This window comes from Vombatus ursinus, unplaced genomic scaffold (assembly GCF_900497805.2).
Source record: "Vombatus ursinus unplaced genomic scaffold, bare-nosed wombat genome assembly UNPS02014805.1, whole genome shotgun sequence".
Taxonomy (NCBI): domain Eukaryota; kingdom Metazoa; phylum Chordata; class Mammalia; order Diprotodontia; family Vombatidae; genus Vombatus; species Vombatus ursinus.
Genome location: NW_020954583.1, coordinates 5,180,003 through 5,196,076, shown reverse-complemented (window position 1 = coordinate 5,196,076; position 16,074 = coordinate 5,180,003). Strand labels below are relative to the sequence as shown.

Here is a 16,074-nt window from a genome sequence, read left to right as displayed (position 1 = left end):
AGAAATGAGAGAACTAAAATTTTTATAGTTTCATAGATAAGTACAAAGTATTATATCCAGGTTAACTCAAATACTATCCATTTACTGGGTTTCCTGTTTCCTTGTGATACCCACTTAAATGAAAAAAAAAAGCTAAAATTACTGCTATATATGTGAAAGCACAAAATAGATCAGTATGTTTGTATAATAGTTCATCTGTTGTTTATTGTGTTGCCATCACAAAGGCAAAAAAAAAAACACCACAGATGTGTTTAGAAACATGATGGATTATGATTTTCCCTTTTTTCTCATTGGAAAGTAGATATGAAAAAAATTTAATAACATAAATAAATGTAAAACTATTCTCACTGATACTGAAAATTGAAAATGGGCTTTCTCTGTCTTTTGCTCAGTAATAGGTTCCTCTTGTTGAAACTATAAAAAATGAGAGTGCTAAAATGACCTTTATACATTTCAGTCTCCTAAAAATCTGACTGATTTCTGTAATAACCTTAAATTAAAGCCCAGCATTCTATATTGACTTAACAGATCCTTAAAATAGGAGGCCACAAATACATATTACAAATCAACACAATTCCGTTTTATAAAGCAGTTTTATTCCTTATGTATTTCATAGTGAATACAGAATTACAGAATAAAACAATGGATAAGAATGAATGTCAGTAAAATTATTTTTCTATGACATTTGAAGATAGAGAATGAATGAATATACTGAAATACAGAAACTCAGAGAAGATAAGTACTAAATATATAAAATACCTATATAAAGAATAAATTATGAGAGGAGTTTAAGCTAAAATGATACAGAGATTAAGTAATATGAAATGACTTATAAAGACATGCCAACATCAACTAATATCTTTGTAATGAGGAAAGAAGAGTGAGATATTTAGCCAATCATTATCAAAAGATTAGAAATATGGTGAGAATATAGAGATGAATATAGCAAGAGTCAATATGAAGTAATAGAATGTATAAAAGTGATGGTCATTGTCAAAAAAAGATGTACTTGGTAAGTTTGGGCTTTGATGAGGAAAAAGCTAAGCTGGAAGAAAATGTAAACTTGAATAAATTTTTTTTATTTATCCCCCCCCAAAAAAAGGAAGAAAGTTGAACTGGAAAAAAGTGAAATGATCTGATATTCCTTGTAAAAATGTAATATTATACAATGTACCCTAACTTACTCTATGGAAAATACCATATGCAAGAATTGATAATAATAATAAGCTGATTAACACATTTTATCTTGGCTAAAAGTTTATTTATTTTACCATCAACTTACTGTGGGATCATTCTCCATGACTTTCAAAGCAGAAGTAGACAATGGAATGAGTCTCAACAGATTAATACCCACAAAAGTCCAGAATTTTCACTTTTTCTTTGTATTTTCCAAATAGAAAATTGATTATTTAAAAGATATGTGTGCATGTGTGCATAAAAACCTTGTATAGAGACTACTATCAATGAGACTGATGGAAGGAAGTACCTGCTCATCATTTTAATTCTGTAGGAAACTTAAAAAGAGATAGTCACACATGATGGGTCAGCCTCAGGATCATGAGTATGTTTTCAAGTCTTGCCTTTGACATATGTATTATACATAGCTCTATAACCCTGGACAGATTAATTAACCTCTTGATGCCCACAGGCAACTTTCTTAAGACTAACAATTACAGATAAATTGCTAATCTGCATTAGTAGAAATATCATGGGGTCAATAACACGGAACTATGAAAGACCTTAGAGACCATCTAGTTCAATTCTTTCCTTAATGAGGAAACTGAGATGAAAGGAAATTAAGCAACCCAGCACCTAGACAATGCCTGGAATATTGTAGGTACTTTATACATACTTATGGATTGATTGACTTGCTAAATGTCCCAAGAAAAATAAGTAACTAGCAAAATTTGAAGCCATATCTAAAGCCAATACTTCTTCTTGTTCTTCTTGTTCTTGTTCTTCTTCTTCTACTTCTTCTTCTTCTTCTGCCAATATTTCTTCTACTGTATTATACTATCTCTCACATAGATGAATTCTTGTCAGCAAGGAAGGAAGGAAGGAACTTGAATATTTCTGTTTTCTGTGACACATTTGAGATACAGTGTTTCACAAAACAGTGAGGGAAACTCATGTTTTAAATTAAAATGTAAGTAAGTGGGAAGGGATAGGGCCTTTAAAGAGAATATACTCAAATAATAAAGAAGTAGAAGAAATTACTAAGTTATCATGAGCAAGTAATTTAGCTTTCTGAGACTCAGTTTCCTAATTTTAAAATAGAGAATCATAATACTTGACTTACTCATCACAAACACAGGATTACAGTAAGAAAAGTTCTTTGAAAATTGTAGAGCAAGTATATGATGTAAATACATAGAGTAAAGAAGCAGGTAATAATGACTGGACTATGGACCAAATCAGGTCCTCATCTAGATAGTGGACAAATAAAGGTTTACTATAGAGGGAAAAAAGCACAAAGAACAAAGTCACTACTTATAGAGGAGGAACTAGAACTAGGACGCTCTATTAAGATTCTTGCAACATACTAATCTATCCTGACACATCGATTGGAAAATATAAAGGGGACAGCATGTCTTTAATGACTGCGTTAAACATTCAGTAACTGAATAAATGAATTCGTGTGGGAACCACTCTTGTGTTGAGCCAATGCCTGCTTTTTAAGAGTCATTTTACTGTAAATAATTGAGTAAAATGAATACAAATTGTAGAGACTTGGCATATTAGCAACACAGAAAATGTAATGGATCAAGAAAGCAAAAAAAAAAGTGTAAAGTAGAAAAATGTAAATAAGGATGTTGACTTTCCTTTCCTTTATTCTATGCTAATATTCACCAAAAAAAATCCTTTGTTGTCAGAGAAGTGACATTTCCTTTTAAATAAGTAACATGGTCATATTTGTACTTAAGGAAAACTTTGATATGGATAATGAATGGGAGAAGGGAGGGGCATGAGGTGAGAAGAGCAATTAGGAAGCTATCACAATTGTCCAGGTGAAAAGTGATAAGAGACTGAACTAGGGTCAAGGTTGTCTGAGTAAAGAAAAGGGGAAAGATGGGGAAAATTTGTAGGTAGAAATGATACAATTTAGCAATCTGTTGAACAGATGGGCTCAGACAAAAGTGAGGCACTGAAGATGGCAAAATTGTGAGAACATGGATCATTGAAGGATGGTGGATTCCCTGTCCTTAAAGTTTTCAAGAAGAGGCTGAATGACCACTTCTTGGTCAATGAAGCAGGGATTCTTTTCACATGAGTTGAACTAGATGGCTACAAAAGTTCTTTTGAACTCCTGAATTATGTGATTCTGTGTGTAAAAGTGTATAACAAAAATTATAAATTGACAATTTGCTTCCATATACTGTTGATGTGATCTGAATTTATATATGCATTCCCTTCAAACATTATGTTGAATAATTAAATACCCAGAAGCCCTCCCCTCCACCAAAAAAAAAAAAAAAAAGAAATGTGGAGTTGAGTGAGATGAGTTTAAGGTGGTTGGTCTGTTTATTTGTCTAAAAATTCTGGATCTCAGTGATCTAATCTCTACTGAACATATTGTTTGCTGTTTTCTATAAACACACACAAAAAGTGTAAAATCTGCAGTGATCTAATCATTTTAATCCAGTATGTATTTCCTCCTAATAACAGTAATCTGTCACATGAAATCGTGTCAGTGGTGGTGACATTTTTCGATAAGAGGATAACATGCTATAGCGTCTGTGTGTGATTGTTTAAATAATGATGGTTCTTATGTAAAAGAATTGGCTTAAAGTTCTCTTTTACTTCATCTTTAAAGTCCTTAGTAATGTACACGTTTTTGACCCAATGACTCTAAAAGCTTTAAGTACTAGCACTTGTAAGATTGCCCATCAGGAAGTTTAATTTTGGCACTGACATAGATATTTTCTCTTTCCTAAAATATTTGTTAAGGATATGGAACATCAATTCTGTTAGATCAATATCTTCACTTTTACTCAAATCCTGGCTCATTCAAGTGTAAAATGAGGTGTCCTTACTTCAAAAGCTGATAATGCTTTAAGAAATTCATGGAAAGAACCAACCCGACACTTATTCATGAAAGAAGTCTGACCATTAATTTAACCTTCTACAACCTATATTTCTTCAACAAAGAATCAGAGAAAATTTTATATTTTCTTCTCATTATTTTGTACTTTCAGCAAAATTATCTGAGTAGACTCATTGGCACACATGAAAAGCAAAGACCACCTGATCCCTTTAATGTTGAATATACTTTGCATAAAGTACAAACTAACATAGTTGTTGCAGGAATGAATAGACCATTTGCTTGCAAGTGTGGCTGTATCCAAATTTTCCTCCTAATTCTCTTGCATTTTTGAAGGGAAAAAAAACCTATTTTCTATTTTTAGTAGCAAGTGTGCTCTTAGAGGAAAGCAATATTGACTTCAACTGAATTTTTACACCAATTAGTTTGTCATGCATATATAAGCATTTAAGTATACAAATGTACATAGACACACATATGAATTACACAATTATTAAAACCTAAATTTCAAAATAAATATGGAAATCATAGCTTGCATAAGGCCTGAATTTACCATTTCAGAACCAAAGCAGAAGTATGTTTAATTAGATTAATACTAGTGTAAGTAATAAATAAATTATAGCAATAAATAAGGTACCAATTTAGGAATCCTAGAATTTCAGAGATGGGATTCTCATAGGTACCTTGGGTCCACAAGATAGCCAAATCTTGATTCTGAATATAGCCTTTCTTGCCACCTGTTGCACATCATCTCTTATGTCCTCATTTGACAAATTTGCCTGCAGACGTGGGCAAGGGAAGGAGGAAGGCAGAGGAGGGCTAGTGGAGCGAGGGGGCCTCCCCCACAAGTGGGTGCCTGGGAAGGAGAAGCAGGAAGGAGCCTGGGGCCAGCCATGCCTGAAGCAGAGGAAGAAATGGGCAGGGGAGAGACACAGGGGAGCCTGGACACTGACCACAGAGCATGGCCACACACTGGGGCTGGAGACACACACAAGGTACCAAGCAGGCATTGACGGAGGGCGGATGAGGCAGAGGTGTTCTGTTTTAGTGCTGTAGTTCTAAAGCCAAAGTCTTTAGCAAGCCTTAGATCTAGCCACAGTCTCTTGTTTTTTTTTGTTTGTTTGTTTGTTTGTTTTTTTCGTTTTGTTTTGTTTTGTTTGGGGAGTGGGGGCTGTGAGCAGGAAGGGCAGGAACAGAGAGAGAGCACAGTACTATACAGTAAAGTTAGTATAGGTGGTTTTCTGGAATGTGGATTTAAAGTTGTATTTTTATAATGCAAATTTGCATAAAGCAAGAACTGTCTGTATTATATTCTCACAAGTACCCTAAGTTCCTCAGTCTTTTCAATTCTCATAACTTACTCCTCCACTATACTCCAGGAATGGCTATATTCTTGCCATTACCCACAAATATTCTACTTTCATACTCAGGAATGCCAAATATCCTTTTCTTGATTATAATCTTTTATTATTCCTTATGCCTTATCCCTTTTCGGTACTTTGGTCTCTCCTTTGGATAAATTAGGCTGTCTTCCCAAACTAGACTCCTTCATGAGCCAGTCCAACTCTACAATATCCTCTATCCTTAAATCCCTTGTTCGCTTCTATGTTAATGCATGACAACCCTAACTCTGCATTACTCTTACCATTTACATTCCTTTACATCCATATCATGCATGTGCTACTAAGGGAGTCATGAAATAGTGCTTTCTAGGTCCACTACAAACTTATTCTAATCTCAAATGGACCCTCATTGCAGCAAGAAATCCTTCAACTCCTTCATAATCCTTCCCTATACACCACTGTCTTCCTTAACCCTCAGAGCTGAGTACCTCACATTTTATTTCAGCCCACGAACTGAGGCCATTTTTGGCCATTCACTGAAAGCTTCTTTTTCTCCCCTTCTCATCATGTCTACCATTATTCTTCACTATCTCCTTCATTCACTCTAGTGTGTGACAACCACTATACTTTTTGGCAAGATGACTCATTCCACATATTCCATTGATTTCATCTACTCTCATGTTTTCTAGTAGATCACCCTCTATTGGCATCCCCTCTTTCCTTCTAATGTTCAGTCTTACCCTACCTACTGGATTTTTTCCATGCTGACTACAAACATAACCATATCTCCCCCATCCTTAAAAAAACAAACAAAAACCTTCAATAGATCCTACTACCCCACTAGCTATTGTTGTCTATGTCATGTTTTAAATTTAATTTAATTTGTAAATTATTTTATTTCTAAATTATATTTATACAAAGTAACTCCATTTTATCTCCTCTCACTTCTAAACTTTCTGCAGTCTAACTTCTGACCCAATCATTCAACTGAAACTGTTTTTTTTCCCTGTCATTACCAAGGATCGCCTAATTGTCAATTCTACGAACATTTCTCAATCTTTATTTGTCTAAACTTTTCTTCAGCATTTGATGTAATTGACCACTTTCTCCTCCTAGATACTTTTTTTACTCCGGGTTTTCAAGACTGTTGTCTCTTTGTTTTCGTCATATTTTTGAGTGTTCCTCAGTCTCCTTTGATGAATCTCCTTCACTAATTATGGGTGTTCCCCAAGGCTCTGACCAGGACTTTCTTCTCTTTTCCCTCTATTTATTCCCTTTTGGCAATCTCATTGGATGCATCTTCAATGGATGCAATAATCAGGTGTTGTTGTTTTTTTTTAGGGGGGGTAGATAATGTCCAGATCTCTGTCTCTCTGTCTCTGTTCCCCTCCCCCCACAAAACTCCTTATTACTTTTAGGATAAAATATAAACTCATTTTTGGGCAATTTTTCTATGCATTTTTAAATAATGTTACATTTGAAAAGAATAATTTTGATGTGGTTGGTGGTATTAGATGCAAATATCAACTAGAGCTTTAGGTGAATTTTCAAATCTATTTCCCCACAAGCAAGTGACCTTCTTGTAAGAGCCAATTGATGAGAGAAAGCTAGTTTACAGATATGTTAAACTTGGAACACAAAAGAAATTACCATTTTTATAGATCATGAGAAACTATTTTTATCCAAGGGAAAAAAAAAGCAGAGGTTTCATATTCAAGAAGAAGTCACAGCAGCAGACACTCAATTAAACTGAAATATGAGCTGAGGTTGAAAGGACATGAATATTTAGCTGTAGTTTGCCTTTGTGGAACATCTACTGAATTTCTAAACTGACCCTTTATTCTAGTGTTTAGTGAACCAAATTAGTGGTAATGTTGCATATCAAAAAGTTCTTTCCATTGTATGTTCTAGAAGTGATTTGAAAAGTTCTTTACATTTGAGCTCATAGTACCTATGAAGTTATAATAAAAATAATTTTATAAGTTCCCTTTAGTGTATGGCAACTCAATACAAAATATTTTTTCTGCTAGTATTTCAATTCTTCAAAAGCTCCGTGATATCTTTGATGTGGATACTATTTTTGCCTCAGAGATCTTAACCTCTCCATGCCTGGGAATAAGGTACAGTACTTATTCACAGAATTATACAGTCTCAAAATCTCAGAGTGGGAAGACTCAGATCTGAACAAAAAGCCTCTTTACCTAGCAACTGGTCATCCTGTTTTTGTCTGAAGTTCTACACCAGCGGGAAAATTTATTACATGCTGAGGCAGGCCATTCCACTTGCAATAATTCAAATTATGAAGAAGCATTTCTTTATATTAATTCTAAATTTGCCTCTGCCAAATCTGCTAATTGTTGTAGTACTGCCTTCAGACAACAAGAAGGAAAAATCTGAATCCCTCTTCAGCTGCTCCTAGTTCTGCATTCTAGTGCCAAGTAAAACTAATCTGATTTGTCTTCAAAGGGACATCTCTTCTGATTCTTGGCTACAGCTATCATGGTCCCACTATTTCTTTTCTTTTCCATGCTAAACATCCTCACACCTATCAATTTTCCAATGGTATATTCTTAAGGCTTTTGAGTTATATCAATGTCCTTCCTAAAATGTGCCATCCAGAATTAAACCTAACATTTCAGATGTGTTCTGTCCAAGTTGAAGCACAAAGGGACTATAACTTTCCTAATCCTAGATACTTGTCTAATTAAAGCTTAAGGTTTAATTAGCTTTCTCAGCTGATAAATTTCATTAAAACATTTGTTAAAATTTTATGTAAACTGTTTCTACAGTATCCTCCTGATCTTTCAGTCCAATCACCCCATCATATAAAAGTAGTAAGGTTGTTCTGGGATGATTTATTCTTTATAAAATCATTCTATTTGCTTTTTTTTTTTTAAGGTTTTCACCAAACATCCCTTTAAAAATGTTTTAGGATTTTTCAAGGGATGTAACTCAAGTTCATTAACCTATGCTTTCAAAATCTATTCTTTTTTCATTTTTAAAAACTGGAGCAATGTTTGCCCTTCCCTGCTTATATGATATCTCCACCATTCTCCACAGTCTGCCAAATATGAGCAACAGTGGCTCTACCTACCACTACATCTTCCAATTCTTTCAATATCCAAGGAAATAGTACATTCGGATACCAGTGAATTCATTAAGAGGAGTGAGGTATTTTCTCATTCCCTTAGTTATACCGAGGATCAACTCTCCAATATCTTTATGGCCACATTTTTTAATTTAAAAAATGATCCCTCCTTATAGAAAAAAACAAAAAGCTGAAGCAGTTCTGCCTTTTTTTCTGCCATTACTTATCATTACATATACCAAAGAAGGGATCTCAACCCTTTTTTGAGCCTCTTCTTTTCCTGCATGAAGCATAAAAACAAAAAAGAAACACTCATTTTTTTTTTTTACTAGCCTCTGGTAATTCTGAATTCTACAGTGCCCTAATACTATTCTTACTTAACTGTGCATTACTTTTATAAGCATTATGTTACCTGTACCTTCTAAACATGCATTCTTAAAAATCTAGGTTGGTATATAACTGCCCTGTTTATAACTCTCTCTTCTACCTCAAATAACAGAAGAGAATATACCCTTTCCCCAAGATTCCTGGCATTTATTTCCCAGTTATTAGTACCTCCTTGTTGGAACCAGAATAGAGTCCCCTCATTGATTTCCTCTGCTTTTGAAAGGATGAAGTGATCAGTAGAGCAAATCAAGAGTTCCAACAGCTGTTTGGATAATTGAAGTTCCTCATCACTACTTAATCATGCCTTTGTGACATGCATATGACTTTTTGACAGACTTCGCAAATGCTTCATCTGTTTCCCCCTTCTGTCTTCTATGTGGTAGCAACAAGACACTTTAATCAAAATGGTTTTTGCCCCCAAATGGGGAGAGGGTTAAACAGCCAGGGCAGCTTAGTGGCACAGTGGATAGAATGTCAGACCTGGAGTCAGGAAGACATATTTCTGAGTTCAAATCTGGCCTCAGATAATAGCTGTGTGACCCTGGGCCAGTAATTTAATCCTGTGCCTCAGTTTCCTCATCTGTAAAATGGGCTGGAGAAGGAAATGGCAAACTACTCTAGTATCTTTGCCAAGAAGACCCCCAATGTGGTCACAAAGAGTCTGACATGACTGAAAATTATCAAACAATAACGTAGTCTTTAGCCATAAGAAATGATGAATATGAGTTTTATATATGTATATATATATATACATATATATACAGAGAGAGAGAATATATATGAGGATTTACCTATATGAGGAATATATATTATATATAATATGATCTATATTATACACGCATATACACACACACACATATGACTCCATCCAGTTGTTTGGAATAGTACATACCCATCCAGAACCATATTCTAGTCAGAGGTCTTATCCCACCAAGTCTCAGTGATTCTTATAACATAAAATTTACCTCTTTGCATTAGGATCTTTAGCTGATATTGTTTGACAGAGAACATGAATTTTATTGCTGTCAAAAATAAGTTATACTTATTATTATGAAGTAACCTTTCAGAAAAATATGTATGTTTTTCTTAATTAAAAAAAAAAACAAATTATCCTCAAGTAGAAACTAAGATTCTTCCTTTGGGTTTTACATTAACATTGTGCTTTACTTGATCTATGATTTTATGAAGTTTGTATTTTTTATATTGGCAAAGGAATATCATGCAGCATACATATATTATGATATATGTAAATGTCATTGTCAGATTATGCTTGGATTTTTTCTGTTAAATTGTTCTTTTTTAATGTAAAATGAAATGACTGAAATTCTATAACATTGGCATTTAAAAGTTTATGACAAGGTGCTAACTTTTATTTGTTATTTTAAAACGATTTGCTAACTTTATTAAAGGACAAGTACTATATTCTAAATCTTGTATTATTGCATTTTCAGAAAGATTTCTTTCTAATATTTGTAAGAAGGTGATTTAACTATCAGCCCATTGTCGAATGCTTATTATGGGTTCCAGATTACTGCAACAATGAAAGTGTTCTTATTCAAATGTGCATTAATGCATTCAGTTCTTAATAACAGCATTCATAGACATTTATAAATAGAAGAAGAAACAATTGTATGGTATGCTTGATATTCATCCTAAACACTTTTTGGCATTTCACTTTTAAATTCAGCAGTAATGTAACCAGTGAATTCGTAAGTTATTCAGGAACTTTTCTTAGCTTTGCATGAACAAGAAGTTTTGTTCTAACTATTGCAGAGACTATTTTAGCAACTGAGAAAAGTGAGTTTTTTTATAAAGTGTGCAATTTCAGGTCTATAATTGGAGAAATTCTGAAAATAGGGATAATATAGAGTTAACATATAATTTACATTAACTTGATTTTGCTAATATCCTTTTAAATTTTTTTCTCCCTAGATACACCATCAGTTAAGATTATACCATCTACTCCATTTCCACAAGAAGGACAGCCATTAGTTTTGACTTGTGAATCCAAAGGAAAACCCTTGTAAGTGACTTAATGAATAATTTATTAGATAAACTGCTTTAATTAAAGCATTTAACTGTGAAAAGCTACTTTTTTTTTTAATCTTTTCATAGTGTAAAAATTGATCTCAAAAACATAAAACCTTTTAAATCAAGACCTGATTAGGCATCTGTCTATGAGATGTTGGTCATTTGCTTTGTCATCTAGTGAATTCAGGGAAGAAATCCCAGAAGGAAAGGTTGTTTGTTTATTTATTTTTCAATTCAGTAAGATATTTTAACCTGAAAGGACTTTGGACTTAATTGGTTAACTGTTTGCATCATGAATTTGATGATGGGTGTGTGTTCATGAAGGTAATCCTCTCATTGAAAACTTTTCAAATTGCAAAACAGTCCAAATAGGTGCCAATTTTTAAGGTTCTTTCTGAATTTCTTTTCATTAGAAGAAAAACATTAGTAATATGGTGATTGTGAGACGAGTGAGCGTTAACCACCAGGACCTGAAAGAAGATCTGGGAGGCATCAATTAAACAAGGAAGCAAGTGATGTAGTAAAGACCCAGAGAGTTCTGGCTGTTTTTTTTTTCCTGTTCTTATAAACTCCACCTCCTATTCATAGCCAGAAATAGAAGAAATCACAAGTATGCTTTCCTTCAAGTCCTAGATCTCAAGGGAGGTCTGATTGTTGTAGGAAAACAAGACACAAAACATTACTACTGAAATTTGCCATACCTACAAATAAATAACTATAATGACTAAAATAACTTACTTTAAAATGTTTCTTTTTTCTGGCTGAAACAAAAACAAAAACAAAAAACGAGAAATGATTCTAATCAAACATCTGTTTTAATGACTTGCAGTGAATCAGTGAACTTAAAAAAAATTGTCACTTACCCAGAATCTCTTGATATATAAAATGAAATGGTGAGACTAAATCATCTTTTGAATCCCTTCCAGCTCAAAAATTATTATTTTTATGCTCACTTATATGTGTTCCTAAACATCTATCTTAAACTTATTCCCTGATAATGCTTATTTTCCATGTAAATCTTCAAATAATGAGGAGTCAGACTAATAGTAGACAAGAATGAATGGTAATCTTCAAGAGCTAGCTGTCATTTATGGAACTATTAGAAAAAGAAATGTATAATTGGTTCATATTTTAATTTAGATTTTAGTAGAATTGAATTGCCTTCTGAATATATCTCTTTATGGGCTAGCTTCTGTAATATTAAGATTAAACCATTATCTTTTTTTAGACTGTGCATTTGCTTCTAATGCAATGTAGGTTTTTCAAGTGATGAATTTTGCCTGACAAGATTTTTCAGGTTGTTGACTTGAAATTTTATGTTCCTCAGTTCTATTCTATCATTCAACAACTCTATAACATCTCTATAAAATTAAATCTATACTCTTTACCAGCCATTATTTATTATGGATGTAAATGTTAATAGTTAATATTGATAGTTCTTCAAAAATTAATCCATTAAACATGTTATTAGGGCAAACTGGTTTTCTTATACCTTGAATATGGGCCATTGTTGTCTCTTGTCTTAACATATACATCCTATATGAAACCTGAATATTCCCTGTCCCTTGAAAATCGTAAAAACATTTCTCAACTACAAATGCAATGTTTGCATAACGTAAATATATTTAATCATTATGTCATAAATCCCATTTTCTTTGGCCCTCTCTATAATACTTAAGAAGAAAAGGAAGGGAAGATAATGGCATTGTAGCTCTTCAATTGGAATCTTTAATTATATTTGCCCAGTTGTGAGTAAATCCTTAGTACTCCAAGTCTTTTAACATGAAAAAGGTGAAAATGGAGATGGACAAAATGGCAGTAGGAATTTCTGTCTAGATTTTTGAGGCTAAAAGGATAAATGAAGCTGTGTCAAAATGTCAATGTACTGGCAAGAGGCTTAAATGTCCTTCCTCAGCTCTAACATGTTGATACCATCCTCCTCTTTCTAGTCACTCAAGCTCAAAAACTTGTGTCACCTTCAATTACTTCCTCTCCCTTGCTCCCCTTCATCTAATTAGTTGCCAGTTTCTGTCAGTTTTCTAGCTAGAGTAGCTCTTCCATCCATTTCCTCATTGCTGTTCCTATTACAACCACCTTTGTTGGGTCCCTGTTGCCTCAGTTATCATAATGATATCCTGATTCTAGCACGTAGCTGCTAAAATCATTCTTCCTAATGCATAGATTTGGTCAAAAATCTTTTGTTCAAAAGGATTCCTTTGCTCAAAAATCTTCAGTACCTCCTTATTGCCTATTGGATAAAATACAAGCTACTGAGCCTGGCATTTAAGGCCTTCCTCAGTCTCGATCTAACTTTTCTTTTCAGCCTTACTTTGTACTACTATTACTGAGCACATGCATTTCTAACAAACTGCATTGGTAGCACTTGTCTTTTTCTACCATCTCTTAACACAGTACTCCTATGCCTGGAATACACTGCTTCTATTTGCCATTTCTCTATTGGGCCATAAGACCCTTGAGAAAAGGGATTATGTTTTTTTTTTATTATATATTTATGTACACACATACACACACACATACACACACATTGTTCCAGTGTCTACCACCTTCCAATTTGGGTGTGAGGAGGAAGTGTGTGTGTGTGTGTGTGTGTGTGTGTGTGTGTGTGTATGTGTAGCCATTAGACCTGTAATTTTATCTGTATAGGGAATTTACTGGTATAAAAAATCTGAAATATAGTAATATTTAAAAGGCAGGATTTGAACCTAAGTTCCTTCTCTCCCCAAGCCTGGCTCTCAAACTACTGCAACATACTGCTTTTGTCATTGCACAGAGTAAGCATTTAATGTGTGTTGAATCATTACTGAATTGCCAATTCTATCCCTATTACCCACCTCTCTTGGATTGTCTCTTCGTTATTTTTCTTCCTTCTCCTTATTCCCTCTGAGAAGTTAAAAAAAAAAATTGAACACATATCCATTTTGATGGCAACTACTCTTCAAAGCTAAATCCAGCCAGAAAAGATCTTTTCCCCAAAGAGAATGCAGTATCTTTAAGGGCAAGAACTGTGTCTTCTATTTCTTTTGTAACAATGTAATTCCCTTATTATAATTTGAAAAAAATTCATGTACTCACTAAATTCTTCCTAATTGATTATATGATACAAAAGAAAGAGGAGTGGTGTAGGGGTAAGAACACATGACTTCTGATCCAGCCTCTGCAAAGTATAAACTCTGGCAGTGGAAATGAGGGTCAGCTGTGGGAGAAGAACCCGTCTCTTATAAAGTACTTATTCCTTGACTCCTGGAGAGGAGGAGATTTGGATTTTTTTCCCCTCCCATTACTACTTCACACTTCATTGGCCATGAAATTTTTTATAGAGTTGGAGGCCATTGGAGAACACCATACGCAGCAAGTAGATGGTTTAGTAAGTCAAAGCGCAGGACCAGAGGAGCTCTTTGAATCGAGATTCAGTAGCCCTTGCCATCAGGATTTTAGGTAGCAGCATTGTTGTAAGAGCGGGAGTTGATCAGAAGAACCACGATCAGTGGATTTTCTCCCAGCCTAAGGGAGGAAATTACAATAAGTAAGAGGAAAAAATCATTAATCAAGGATTTCCTAAACATACATGTTCCCTACCCCCGTTTCTACAAAAAAGAATCTGACCAAGATATAGATAAAAGGAATGCCCCACAAACTGAATTGAAATTACCTTTTCAAATAAGGCAAATATTATCATAGGCAAATACTCCAGGTCGGCTATTACTACATTCGGACCTGCTTGCTCTTTTCTTGATTTTGGCACTTAGGGAAACAGGCTGAGGCAGCACAATGTGGCTCCATTTGTAAGTATACAGATCTCTTTCCCAGCTACCTTTATCCTCCTTCCTCCTGCTTCATTCTGATCAATTTCTAGTCTTCAAGTAAGGAACAGAGTTGGCCATTTATTTTCACCTCATGGCAGACTGTAGCCCCATCTGTAATCCATGAAAAATTTCTTCTTAACTATAAAATGCCAAAATCGGATTTCGTCCTTACCTTGATTTTAGATGGAATAGCCATATTGATAGCTTTGAAATAAATTACACGGTGATGTGTTTAGATGAGCTACTCTTGAGTTTCTAACCTGCCCTCCTAGATGCTAATGTTGTTTTGCTTGTTTTGAATGTGAGGACCCTAGTGACTGTTTATGAACAATCATGCCTTATTTGGCTGCTTTGGATTGAAGGCTTTTTGCTATTTTCCTGTGGAACAGCTGCAAAACTTGGTACAGGACCAAGTTGTTCCACTTGACACTGCTGCCGAGGCATGCTATTCTTTCATTAAAAGAGAGATTACTGTACATGTCTACCTATTGTTTTAATTTTGGTTTAAAGTGAGGATCAGGCTAATGCTAGCTACTTTTCTTGCATTTCTGCTTTCCTCTATCCACCTCCCTTTTTCCTCTCACTCTCCCAGAATAGCTTTTAGGTTGTTGCATTCATCCATTAAAAAAAAAAAGTACCTATATAATACATTTAAAAATCATGAACTTCTCTCCCCACAGTCCCCCACCTCAGACTTTGACATTTGCATAACCATTTGTCCAGAGAATTGTATTAAAGAATCAGCTTAAAGATTTTGTATTTGTAAATAGTAAGATTATGAAGAAATTTACTTCAAAACGCCATAGAGAACTCAGTGTTAAGTAAATACCTCAATATTTTGAGGTTCTTGTTTTGTTTTGGTGTGGGTGGTATCTTTGCTAACTTGGAGCAGGACCCTACTATGATTATTAGATGCCTTTTGAGATTTCCTGTGGCCAAAAATTTCCTCACCCTGCAGCCAGCCCAGTGATGAGGCTTCCTGAACTTAACAAAGCGGCACTTGGACAATGCACATACAGTCTGTCATTGGGCTTGTACCAGAAGCCTGATAGTGCCTGGCAGAACTTGTGGTCTGCTTGCAAAGCCTTTGAGAATATGAAAGTTCCATGATGAGAAATCAGAAAATGATTTTAATGGAAGTATAAGTAAATATTACATCTCAAATCTATTTTGCATTAAAAATAAAATAAGAAAGAATTGCTTGTGCTAGCATCATTTTAGAACATGAGTCTAACTCTAATGTCAGAGACAGACCTGTGAACTAAAGCATAAAAATACACTCTTTTGGGGACTTTCACTCTCTCGAACTACTACCTGGGAAACCTGATATGTACGCATGTACACAGCACACATGTATGC

At 34.4% G+C, this 16,074-nt stretch overlaps 1 protein-coding gene across 1 annotated transcript in view; it reads left to right on the top strand.

Annotated features, from left to right (window-relative positions):
* Positions 1-16,074, top strand: part of CADM2 (cell adhesion molecule 2) — a 291,062-nt gene that overhangs the window by 133,513 nt on the left and 141,475 nt on the right. The window contains exon 6 of the mRNA XM_027874175.1: positions 10,793-10,883. Within this exon, the coding sequence (XP_027729976.1) occupies positions 10,793-10,883 (91 nt within the window). The remainder of the gene's footprint in view (positions 1-10,792; positions 10,884-16,074) is intronic.